This window comes from Chenopodium album, chromosome 24 (assembly GCF_948465745.1).
Source record: "Chenopodium album chromosome 24, dcCheAlbu1.1, whole genome shotgun sequence".
Taxonomy (NCBI): domain Eukaryota; kingdom Viridiplantae; phylum Streptophyta; class Magnoliopsida; order Caryophyllales; family Amaranthaceae; genus Chenopodium; species Chenopodium album.
In genome coordinates, this window is record NC_137857.1 from 3110827 (window position 1) to 3125113 (window position 14287).

General features: G+C 30.8%; 1 protein-coding gene across 1 annotated transcript; it reads right to left on the bottom strand.

Moving 5' to 3' along the window:
- Window positions 1-1516: 1516 nt before the first annotated feature.
- LOC145611068 (E3 ubiquitin-protein ligase At1g63170-like) lies at window positions 1517-5531 on the bottom strand. The gene is made up of 5 exons (XM_081666297.1): window positions 5363-5531; window positions 3421-4222; window positions 2850-2975; window positions 2483-2768; window positions 1517-2107 (listed from the first exon to the last, which is right to left on the bottom strand). The coding sequence occupies exons 2-5, from the start codon at window positions 4089-4091 to the stop codon at window positions 1913-1915; spliced, it is 1278 nt and encodes a 425-aa protein (XP_081522423.1). The 5' UTR covers window positions 4092-4222; window positions 5363-5531; the 3' UTR covers window positions 1517-1912.
- Window positions 5532-14287: the final 8756 nt, after the last annotated feature.

The window sequence follows — 14287 nt, forward strand, 5'->3', positions numbered from 1 at the left end:
ATGATGATGGTTATGATTACGCACCAGCTGCATAGTTTTCAGGCTTATTGTTCATTTTAGGCTCCTAGAGGATGTTAGATTATGCAGAGTACACAGTTTCTCTGCAAAATTTTGAGTTATTAGCTAATCCTACACTTTCTAGTTAGTCGCGGTACTTTTTGTTAACCAACTGTTGAATTCTGTTACAGGATTACATCAGTTAATCCTAATTGAAAATTATTATTGAAACAGATGGTTGTTTTTCTGCCCAGCTTCGTTCTCTTATTTTCTGGTCCTAAAGATCAGTAGTATTCAGAAACCCGAAAAAAAATCTTGCAACAAATGTGCACTTGGTTATTATTAACAGGTGTGCAAGAAGTCCTCAAAAATCACATTTCTTGGTACTGTTATAAAATCAATGATATATAATGTACTACCTTCGTTTAGGATTAGTGGTCAGAAAAGTAGTTTAAATGGCGCATTTAACATGACAACTAGCTCCGGACAGAAGAGTGCAATCTAATTTAGACTAAACATACAAATTCCACCACTATTCAACAACTAAAACATACATGGAATTGACCCAATAATATAAATCAATACCATGATAATAGTCTTTATTTTCAAATAAAAGTCATAATAAACTTGACTTTTCTAAGGAAAAAAATAATACTAGTAATAATTATACTATATAAAGACCAGTAGCATTGTTAACAAATTTCACTATGCAGTGGAAATTCATTAGCAGAGTCCCACCTCCCAACTTTAGTAGTTGTGGTGTTAAAAAAAAAAAAAAAAAAGGTTAATTCCCATTAGTGTGATTAGTCCAAGCCCCATACTTGAGGAAAAGAGGAGTAATTGAGGCTTTCTTTTAAGCATTTTTAAATTGTGCTTTAGTCTTTAGACTTTGATTTCAAATTCAAAATCGACAATTTAAAGCAAAAATTATTGAGATTTAACATGAAAACTTTTGTACAAGATCTAACAAGTTTAGTTCCTTAATTTTTTGTGAGTTACTCGATATTGAGATTGAATTTCATTTGCATCATTACAGCTTATAATTTACAAGTCATCATTGCCTGACTCCTTCACTCCCTAGCAAAATGATAATGTTTTTATTTTATTATTATTATAAACATGTTGAATTATTGATCATGTAATGCCTTTGGAAGATGTTTATAGGGTAGGTCTAATAGCAAATTAGCAAGACCTAATGCACAGATGCATACTAAATGAGAAATGATATACTAACAGTAGAAAGATTAAACATTATGTAATCTAAAAGTAAAAGATTAAATATTCCGTCAAAAATAAGAAAGGTTAAACATTAATAACACTATAACACCGAACTAAAACAAAATTTTGTTACAAGCTCCTAACTTCATTTCACAACAAAATAGTACAGTAGTTCGGTGAAAAAAAAAAAAAAAAAAAAAATTGCACCAGAATTGCCAGTCCAATAAATAGAAGTTGCTATAATGCTATCGGGTAATGACTAACAAAAACTTGGTTTCGCCCTTTGCTACAACATACTCCGTAGTGAAACTGTAGTATACTTCGTATTAAGCAATGTTCTTTTCATCCTTACAGGTTACAGGTTAGGATGGGGGTCGGTCGACAAATCGTTGTCACCTTCAATTTTATGGCCTATTTAGGTAAAGATTTATCATCTGTACAAGCATCTTACAGAATCTTGGATGATTACAACTGTACATTCCTGTGCAATCTAAAGCACAATTTAAAAGAAAAAAAGGTAGAAAAAAAAAATCAAGAGGATCGGTGGAATGGAAGGCAACTTTAACTTGTATTTTCAGGAGAGAAGAGTTACTGACAAAGTTCCACCATGAAACTTGAAACCAAAGGACAAAAAACTTTGGCTTCACTAACCTGATCCAATTCTGGAGAATCTACAGATGATAAGACTTTGAATGTATCATGATTGTGGAGAGGTGGCGTTTGTTGGTGTTGGTGGTGTCTCGTCTTTTTCAACGATCTCATATTTGCAGAGCGGACAGGTAGCATTGATTTTTAGCCATTTATCTACGCACTCTGCGTGGAAAAAATGAGTACAGGGTAGCTCCCTCAGCTCATCATTATCCAAATAACTCGCCAAGCAAATACAACATACCTGCGATGATGGTAACATAAAGATCAGATTTATGTGACAGAACAATGATGGGCAATGTGTACAGGGAGATGTAGATTCAAGGGGGAAAAGGGAGCAAAAAGGAATAATTTTTTCAACTTAGTTTAGTTTCATACAGTTCATTCAGTCCACAATCAAGTCAGGTAGATATTAGAGAACAGGGCATAACTAGAGTTTGGAAACTTTGCATGAAATTGCAAATCTGCAGAGCACTATATTGAAAAGCCTGAACGACAATTAAAAGGGAGGGACAATCAACAGGACAAAACATAGCTGCAATCTATTTCAGCATATAGACTTAAAATCACATGCTCCTGAACAAAACATGAATCAAAAGATAAAGGTCCTGTGACCTACCGCATCTTCCCCAGAGATGGTGCGCTCCTTCTCTGTTCCTACAGCAACAATTCCCCCTTCGTTATAGTCAGTTTCCTCTGTAGTACCACCTTCATCTTTCTTTGTCTTGAATCTGTAGGTTGGTAGAGCATTTATGCATTCTTCACTAGCTCCTCGAACTTGGTTTAAATCCTCACGGATCCCAAGGACTGATATTATGCAAGGCAAGCAGCAGCATATCATTGCACACAAAATAAAGGGCATGGCATATCCGATGCAGCTCAATGTAAGATAAACAATGCATAACCTGAAAGAACCCAGAAGATAGTAAGATGCTGTATGAGCAAAAGGGAACTTGAAACTTCATGCCAAGGAACAATAAACATACCTATACAAATTAGGAGCCTCGCCTGCAGATGCATGTCCTCCAAATATCCAAACATTACCCACAACAAACCAAATAGCAAAGAAGCAATCCAATGCCATTTTGAAGTGGTCCATTATCAAACCAATCCTGGAAAAAGATTAAGAGATATGAAAGTACTTCAGCACAAAGCATGTTCAACATCCACATGATAAATACTAGTAAAATAAACTGAGGATGAAAATAAAAACGCAGATGATGTTTCTCTGGCAGAACTAACGCAGGGAAAATAATAAAACTACTAGGCTACAACAAGTCACAGTTAGATGTTGATGAAGCCTACCCATAAATACAAGTTCTAAGATTTACTGATGTTTAGAAAGTGCAAAGAGAAGTGGGCAAGAACATAATGAAAAAGCCAGGTAAGAAATATACAATAATTAATGTGGAAAGCCTCTACACATCATGTACTTCTTTCATACATTGCACATTCCTGATATAAGCCCTTTATAGATACAAGCAAATACTTGTTCTATCATCTTGATGGACAATTTAACAACTTCAAATAAAAGGCTCATCATGAATAAGTTGGTACCTTGTAGTTGCAGTTCCCATTGTTTGACTTTCATAAGTAGTTCTAGGTGCATTCTGATGATCTTCTTGTTCTGATGGCTGACTTAAGGAAATAGTTACATAAGAATTTGGCCCTGATGATGGGTTTGCGCGAGGAGATGTCTGGCTTGCTTGAAGTGCACCCCGTTCAGCCCCCTGGTTACGGTGAAGGAAACGCCAATAGAGTACAGGGAGGCTCGCAAAACATCCACCTGTGTACCCAACAACCCAAGCAAACAGTGGGGCTTGAGGATGTTCATGTCGTGACAAATACAAGACAGTCATGGATGCTATAATCTGACTCAATGTGAATACTAGCTCAATGGATATCCAAAAGCCGGAATTGAAAGGACTCCAATTCCGCCGGCCAATTCCCTCATTTCTCCTAACAAAAGAGGAGCTCCTAGTAATCGTGTGAGTAGGTGGAGGTGATGTTGAAGGAGGTGCTTGCATGCCACTTGTTTCCCTATGATCATTGTTAGAATTGCCAGCATGAGAAAACTCTATATTAGATATATTTGAAGAGGAGGCTTCACCACCTCTTTCTATATCAATTACGTGCACATCATTCCCATGGCTAGTATGCCCCTCCATAAGCAACGGAAAATGGTCAGCCTGACTCTCTTGCATTGGCTCCTGAGATGAAACAGCCATAGTCTTCCAATATTTACTAAAAGATATTAAGTATAGGCAGTGATTCACCAGAATGAGCAACACTTTAAAATCTCATTCTCCCAACTAAAATTCAGTATAACTCTGTCGAAATATATTCGTTTGAGCTGAAGCTGCAAAACCACATCCAAGCCATAAAATTATCAGTTGTAGACCTTTATATTGTGAGGAAATACAAAGGAAATCAAGAGGAGAAAAAACTGCATTCAATCACCTGCTAGAAAAAAAATTACACTATAAAAAAAATTAAAAATATTGAGAGGCGGAAACAATCCACAGATTTAAGTTATCTGTTTAAAATCTGGCATTCAATAGTCAAGTATAAACAGAAACCAAGCAACACTAAACACACCACAAGCTTGCACAATGCTTGGCGCAGGGTAAATTTTACTTCGTATTTGAATTTTCAGCACGAGACATGTATCTTTATATACATAATCCAAGTGACTTCAAAGACGAGAACAGCCTATAGCGAACATTTTCAACATGAATTTGAACATATACTTGTATAATATAAGGTAAACACCCAATGTTCAAATGTTGGAATACCCCTCGAGCGAGAAAACTAACTCCATAGTTCTCATCATGCATTTTCAAGGGGCAACAAAAAGCACATATTCAATCCATGACTATAAAACAAGGTCACCCAAATGTAAGAAGAATGATTACTTCCCCCACACAATGAGGCAAAGAATAAGCCATTCTTCATGTGATATGTAATTGGAATGATGAAGCAACCAACATTTCTTCCTCACAATAACTAATCATATTATCATAAAACATAAATTCCAACCAAAATTAACCTAACCAAAATTACCAAGCAATATTTACAATAAATTAACAAAACTTAATGGAAATTAATAACTCCAGAAAATACCAGCTCAATTCAAAATTTTAGCTCAAATCAATTTTTCAGCTCAATTTTAAAATTATAGCTAAATTAAAGAAAACTAATTTAGCAATGTCCAATCACAACAAAATAAAAAAGGGAGAAAAAAAAAAAGAACTTAGGACAGATTTCCGCTGCTTACATTCAATACGCCAAAAACCCTAATTAATCTCTATGAAACAGAGCTCAAACAGCTCATATCTTCAAATTTTCATCAACATTATCAAATTAACCAATAAATTGACAATATTTGACAAATATTACTCCAATTTCAGCTGAAAAACAACAAAATTTGCTAAAAATCATTGAATTGGATTAAAAATTTGCCATAATTTTAGAAATATTGAAAAAGAATAAAACTTACAATTATTTCAATAAAAATTTGGTTGAAAAATCGGATGTTTGGTGCGCAAAATTTCTTCGTTTTGTCTGTTCTTCCTTTCACCAACTTTCGGACACAGAAAGAGAGAGATTTGAGGAGAGAGAAAGAGAGATGGAGGAGAGAGAAAGCGTCAAATATCAACCAGTGTATTTTTTTTTTTATTTTATTTCTTTAAAAAATTCTTTATTTATCTTTTTTAATTTTTTGAGGGAGAGATTAATTAAATATCAATCCTATTGCTAATCCTACCGAATTATTGAATATATAATTATACTTGTTTTAATTTAAAAACAACTTTTTGTCGGCCCAATAATTGTAACCCTATATTAATCTTTTAATAATACGATTTAAATATATATTCTAAAACAATTAATTTAATATATATTATGTGTCGGATATTTCAAAATATTATACTACGGAGTAGTGATTATTATTATTATTAATCGTCAATGACAAAAAGTCTTTTTTTTTTTTATAATAATGCTAGAGAAATCTTTGCCTTGAAGGCTAAACTTCCATTAATTAGGGTCTTGATCTTTTCCCTTTCTTTTCATTGTGCTATAGATGTTCCTCTTTGTTATCTTAGTGGCTTGATAATCTTACTATAATTGTACATGTTTGGTTTGCATTGGCATCCAATATCTAACTTCAAAATGTATTGCTTGTAGTTTTCATTAGAGTATTAACTATGTAGCATTTTTCCATCTTGATAAGATCTTTTGAAACTTTAAAAGCAACGTAATAATTAAGAGTAGTAATAGATGTGTCAATTATACATGACTTTCACCCGATATAATTTATATGGAGTAAATAGCATTAGACTACATGCTCTAAATATTTTAACTTATCACCTTTAGGGCAATCATTCAAGATTTTTGTGTTATCTTATTATCTTACCTTGATGGTAAACATTTCAAAGTAGATAATTCAAGTCCACGTAAATGGGAAGGGTGGTCGAAATATTTGGTTTCAAATTTCACTTGCTTTTATTAATGTGGTATCAATGTTGAAGTTTTTATCATACTGCAAATCTAAATAAGCCCTCCCATTCTCACTACATCCTCGCGCTATTGACATGATGACATCCTTGTGTTCTACAATGGACTTTTGCACGTATTCTATAAGTTGTTTAACATTAGATGACTTCATTCTATTTCAAAAAAATATTATGTTGCAATCAAGCTTGTGTGAGATTCTAGCATGCTAATCCAATTATTATCAATTCATTAAAGATAGAACCTCGTGATGATCTTTGTCCACAAGTATTAAGCTATTCTGTATCAAAGTTTATGGTTGAATTGATTTTTCGCGATAATCAAAATACAACGTTCATATCAAGGTAATCAGTGATCTCCCTAAGAACTACCTTGTGACTAAGTTCTCCCATGTTGTACGGTTGTACCTTGTAATTCCTAATGGAGTAATGGACTACCATATTCAATAAATTTGACATTTAGTATTAGCAACAGTCAGCTGTTACTGAATTCTGATACTGTTACTGATTGGTCCATTATATATCAGATTTTGTGCCATCAGATCCATTAATGGTAATTCCATGGCCCATCAACACTTGCCTGTTTTGTGTTATTGGACTTTATAATCAAACCAACTTGTTATGGGCATGTTATCCAAAATTGATAAAGGTATGTTGCATATAGTCCAATAATATTCTATACCTATTTCTTGCAATTGGACTAAATAGTCCATCAAATTTTCTAATGATGGGTCCAACATTAAGCCAAGTCAAAACTTTGTACAATTCTTGTCCTTGAACACTCATTTTTTATATGGGCTTAGTCGTTGGACCACTAAAATTGAGTTTAGGCCATTCAACTTCGAGTAGTATAATCATTTCATATATGATATTATGATCATTAGTCATACTTTACTTTAAAAATTCATATCTCTTAAATTTAACTTTCTAAAAATTCATATATTTTGTATATTAGCACTGGCCGCACGGGCAAATACTATTGCTTAAAATATATATGATAATTGGTCCTTTTGTATAACATGTCACACATTCAATAGATAGACCGATGTAATTAGCGTCTCCATAAAATCATTATCGAGTACATAACTCCTGTAAATTTTTGTTAGAAATCATGTCATTTAATCAATGCATGGTAATCAGTTAATCACACAGTTTATGCATTGTAAGTTTGTAACTTGAAGTTACATACATTTAGTGTAAGTTCAAGTAGTATAAATTTTGGATTTAATAAGTCAAATAGAACAAAACCTTATTTTTGTAGTACTTATTAATGTGCATTGTCTATTACTTTAATTGCTAGGTGAGTAATAGAGTATGGACTATTCTTTAAAATTACACCCAATTAAACACTCAAAATGTGGGCCAAAACAAAGAAGAGAATAGGATGGGAATGACATGGTACAAAAGGAAGAGACAGGAAAGTTCTCCACAGTTCTTGGCATACTTAATCATACATACAAATCATTTTATAATAGTTTTTATTTATACAAAGTTGTATTAGTAGTAGATAAGAGAACTTTAAGATCACATGCCATATGCTTCTGAAATTATTAAACCACCGAATTAAGATTGCTACTTTATTCATCATTGTACAACTAAAGCTAAATGAGCAAGGAATGCCATGGTGTTTTTAGAGCTTTTCCTATTTGTCATTATTATTTCGGTTTAGCTTAGTTTAATTCAATCATTCTATACTCGTATGTATAATTTATTATTCTATAAGGACGACATGGCAACATTCCAATTGCATAGTGCTTTTTATTTCCTTTCTCTAAACTAACTCCGACTCCTTCGATTCAGATAAATAGCAATATTTACTTTTAGCAAAAAGTATAATGAAATAAAATGAAGTAAAATGCCTGCGGAGTAAAAGTGATCGAGTAGGGTATGGGTTCCAATTTGAAACAAACAGAAAATGATACTTTCAATTCTACATGTTTAGCAGTTTAGGTAATTAAATTAGGGTTTGTAAAAAAAAATAAAAGGTAATTAAATTAGGGCATTTCGAAAGATTATGTGGCAACTATTTGGAAGCAAAACATTTTTTTTATTTAAACATATATAGAGTTCAATGTATGAAACACATTTGAAAATAAAAACTTTGAATTTTGAAAATGCACAATATATAATTCATAATTTGATCAAAGATTTCAAGTATATCACCCCATTGATTACTTAACCAAGTTAGTTGGCATTCACAAAATCTTGACAAACTTTCAAGCTACACACATATAATATGGTACAAAATTTTAAACGACTTAATCAATTAAGTTAATGTATACAGCATCATCCATAACCATAATGAACAATTTTGTAAGAAAAATCTAGTCTTGAGAGATCAAAATAAATAATTTAATCAAAGTCGTCTCAAAGTTTCAACAAGGCAAAAGAGAGTTAGCATACAAGAAAGACATAACGTAAACTTCCGAAATAAAGTTCCAATCATTTTTCTAGACCTTTGCTATATTCTCCCATTAATTACTTAGCTTGTTACTTGTTATCTAAAATTAATATAGTTGTTCTACCCCATGCATGTTTAATTGTTAGGTGCACTAGCCAGCTACCAATGGCCCAAATCATACACATTACACATGCAAATACATCACACTTTCTATTGGTCACACCTTATATTATAATTTATTTTTACATAATATGCCCCATGTTTTATGAAATTAAATAAATACTAGTAAAAATTTGGTCAATTTTGCCGTTTATTGGAAGTTTCTAAAACCTGGAGTTTTCTTGGTCAACCTCTATTTGTAATTTTGTGCAAGAATCCGAGTTGTATAATTCTGTCATCGTTGCCTATAATTAAGGTTAGAGTATAGTAGTGTTTGATTAGCTTGTGCAAATTGGATTTGCTATCTCATTTCTTAAGCGGGATTATAGGGTACCTACTTATTAATAAATTTGTTTAAGATTAGTTTCGGTTAGATAAGTAACTGTTTGTTCGGTTTGGTTTCCCTCCGTTCACATATGCTATATACTCATATGTGGGATCAGGGTTAGTAATTTTTCCTTTCGTCCACCATGGAGTGTCTTTCGTTTACTTGTCTTCAAAGATTCCCTCATTTTCTTGTTCTTTTAATTGATATGGTTTCCTTTTCGTTCTCTACTTTATATGTAACCTTAAAATCGACAAAGTATATTTAGTGAGATAGATTAAAAAAAAATATTAACTATTATACAAAAAGTATATTCCCCGAGGCGCCTCAAGCGAGGAAGGACAGCAAACATGAAAAAAAATCTATAAAACTAAAACATATAGGTGAATTCGATGAAAGAGCTTTCTCTAGCCCTCAAAGGGTCTCGCGCGTTGCATAAAAGAAAGAAGATCATACTTGAATTGGTCATTCAACCCATAAACATAAAAATGAAAGTAAAAACTAGCTAGCCCACCTCAATAGGTGCCTTTTCAAGACCTACCCGTGGAATGTTGAATAGGACATCGTTCAACTAGTGAATAGCTTTTTTTTTTTTTTGAAAGAAACTATTATACTTTTATTATAATGTAAATTTAAGATTACTTAAGTAAAATATACCTAATACATAAATCAAATACCGTAAATTACAAAGATTATTTAAATACATCCAAAAGTTTCTTCTCAGCAAAGATAAAACGGTCTTATTTTAATTTTATGAAACTAAATACGAAGCCTACTATGAAATGAGTAGAGACTTAAGTAGCACCTGGTTGTTGTAGGCCAACAAACCTTAACCTACCAACATTATCCATTAATCATGCTATCTTTTTAAATTTTAAATTATTGACCCTAAAAAGCAGTAAAGCTTGTTATATGGATTATTCTTACTTTTTTTTTTTCAAATATGGAAGAAGACGTAGGTGCTTAGATCCCCAACAATGAAGCCTAGCCTACTCTATATACATATACTCGAGTATAGAATTTATCTGAACTTATCTTTATTTATTTTGAACTTGATCTGAATTTATTTTAACTTATCAATCTTTATCTTTTTTAAACTTAATTATCAATTTTTTTTTTTTTTTTTTTTTTTTTTGAGAAACAGAACTCGAGTATTCTTAACTCTTATTAAAACTTATTTGAACTTTTTTTTTTTTTTGAATAGCAAACTTATTTGAACTTAATTATCCTAGAATAAGTATAAAAAAATAAAAGATAAGCTAATTGAATAAAATATGGCCTAGATTGAAAATTTATATGTAATTGATCCCTCAATCTAACTTGAGGATTAAAGACTTACAATAACACACCTTACACTACATAGTATTATTTTTGACGACTTTAATTTACATTGTTGCTTTTACAGTCTTATCACTCTTATGAAAGCATTACGATTGATGTATATGACAACCTTTGTATTTATCTCGTATTCATGTAAAGACAATAATATACTGATTGATGTTTAATATTCTTTATCAAATTTATTTCTACTTGCAAAAGTTGCAATTGATGTTAGGAATAATCCTTTTTAGAATAATTTAGTTATATTTAAGAAAATACATATGCACCTATATCTAGGTACACTTGAATAAATGTATAAAATATAATAGACATGATCAATCGCATTGTTAGGTTTGCTGTTTGCATGAATATTATTTAATTCAGAAATAATAGTCGTTAGCCTTTGCTTTCACACTTTGTAGAATGGGGAAAAAGTTTAGCTTTCACGTAGGTATTTGATGTAACATTGCACTCCAAAACAAAAGTTGATTTAACATTCAACCATTATAATTAATGTATATGCAACACTAACATCAACAGTATTAATAAGGTCAATATAATGGGTGTGATATCGAGCCATCTAGCTTCGTTCTCCTGTGAGCTTGTAACCTTTTTTTTTTTTTTTTTTTTTTTTTTTTCCTTTTAACCTAAATTCTAATAATACAATTTAAATTAAAGCTTATAAAAGCACACTACTATGTACTCCCTCCGTCCCACAATAACGGACACGTTGAACTTTTTTCACTATTTATATATTAACTTTGACTATATTTATTTACTAAAATAATAAAAACATATTTATTTTATCATGAAATATTTTATATGAGGTCATAAGAGTGCATCGGCATGTGTGCAAAGTTTGACTGTGTCAGTTATTTTGGGACAGAAGGAGTACTTACAGATCGAGTTACATAATACTTTTATATATATATATATATATATATATATATATATATATATATATATATATATATATATATATATATATATATATATATATATATATATATATATATATATATATATTATTTTTAAAACAGGTTAACATAATTGTCACATACATTAATTTTATTATTGCTAGAATAAACAACTTCCAATTTTATTTATAAGCATGCAACCGCCCCCCCCCCCCTCCCCCACAAAAAAAAAAAAAAAAATGAAGCATTTCTTATTATTAGAAGCTTTTAAGATAGGAAGTAGAATTAAAAAAAATGTAGTACTTGATACCATACAACCACTACAATCAATGTAGAACTAACAACAAATTCTCATAATATATGTATGGTTATGAACATTTTTCTTAAGACATTAATAAAGCTGAGGCCCATGTCAAGATATAAAAATAATGTATGGTTATGAACCCTCTAATTTTATTTTTTTTTCACCTTGTTCAACAAGTTTTATTATTCCTCTTTCGATTTAAATTGGTTTCACACTTCAATTCCCTGAGTTCTCTTTCACTTTAAGTGTATATATTTCGCTATAAGTTCTTTAATTTATCATCATTTTAGTTCAGTTTTGCTTTGGCAAAAGAATTGAAGATTATTCTTCATTTTTTTCCGCCCTTAGTTGGTCCATCTCATATTATCCATTTAACATAATTTGTTAAGGATAAACTTACAATAACTAACCCAAACCATTTCTTTACTCTCATATGTATCTCTGTCTAGGGTTTTTAGTTTCTAGGGTTTCTTAGCCCAGAAGTAAGTAAATTTTTTCGAGAATCTAACTATTGTATACCATGCCATTTCTCAACAATCCTTTTATACTTCAATAAAACTGACCTACTTAATTAGTAAGTAAATTTATACTCTTTGGTAGAGCTTTTGAGTCAAATAGGCGGAAATCAATCTCCAAAGAATTGAATTTAAGTATATGTTAATGAAATTAGCTTCATTACTAAATTTATATCATTATTACAAAATCATTTTTCAATGTATATTCATTTAGATGTTTTATTTAGAAATTAGTTTTAATAATATTTTAAATTTTTTCTTTTTTAGAGATGTATTTTATTGTATATGTAATATGGCTTTATATTAATGAAATTTTGTTTACTTGTAAAGTAAAAAATAAATTAATAAATTAAATCTTGTGACACTCATTCCCTTCACTTTATTTATGTACATCTAAATGCGATACCTCTTCTATATAATATATATATGTGAAGAAATGAAGAATGGATCCAATTGCAATGATCTAATTAAGTAATCATGATGACACTATTTCATCCATTTATGAATATGAATAACTATGTAACCTCCTCTATGCTTGTCTTTGTCTCTTATAAATACAATTTATGACGAATAATAGTTTTCAAAACAATTTTCCATATATTATTTAATTTGAGTAGATATATAGTATATGTATAAATTATCACTCAACCTTCCCATGTGATGAATAAGACATTATCCAATTGATTAGCCAATTTCTTATAAAATTTATTGGTATGAAATAGTATGAAGGTTTATATCCTTATCAATGAGTTTTCTCAATAATTCCATACTCAAATCATAGCATCACTAATCATTCTCCCCTTAACTCTTAGCTTTAAGCTGAAGTTTGTTGAAAGATAATTAACAATTAATGTCAATTTCCAACTACTCATTGAATTGATGTAAACATTGCAAGCTAGCCTAGGCTAAATTCATTGATCATTTTTTTTTAAAGAAAACAATTAAGGTTTATAAGTTATTGCATGCATGCCCTTCTAATATCTCATTATTTGTCACCTTGATTATCAATGCATTATTGTTACTTGTTAGTCTAAAATTTTAATTTTTTATTATTATTATTTTTCAATTTTGGAATACATATGCATGCCTTATTAATAAACAATAACAAACATTTATCGATTTATGCGTATAACAAAGAATTATGTAGAAATTATATATTTAGTTGTAAATAATCACCATATATATATAATTTTCCTTGTATTCTACATTTCTACATAGTTGAAGACATTGTTGCTCAGTTATATACAGTATATTACTATAAACCGTTAAAAATCAAATAGGACAAACATAAATGAATGGATTGGAGCAAGTAAATATGGAGCTTTAATCTTTTGTTCAATTCTATAGTTATATTAATTGTGCTCTTTACTACACTACCACAAGAGTTTGAATTTAAAACTTGAAACTTTGAAAGTGACACATAGTGTGAACATGGAAGCAGTGTTGTGATAGTAAAAGTCTCATGATTTATGTTTTGTGAAGTGACAAGTAGTATTAATTAAAATAAAAAGGTTTTATTATGTCAAATTAATTAAATGACAACTAACATTTTAAATGAAATTTAGGGCGACCCACAAATCTACAATGCCACTAACAACAACTTACGTTGCATGCAGTTGAAGCCTGATGCTACGTACTACTGTACGAGTAAGACGGGATAAGGTTAAATATACCACATACCAAGTATCAAATTTTAAGGCCACAAAATTTAGTGACCATATTCAATTTATTAATGCATGTTTTGGTTGAGGTACGAGTATATAGGATGATAGATAGATCATCTGGCGGCTAGCTCTTCGACTGCTAAATAATAAGCATGAGACTAGAGGTCGAATATGGATAATTTTATGGAGTAACATTTCTCCTCCTCTAGTATGAGCATTCTCTTTAGCTAATAAATAAAAAACGTATACGTATTTACAGTATAAATAGTTCATGTTCTGGCTAACACATAGAAACTACTAAATTAATT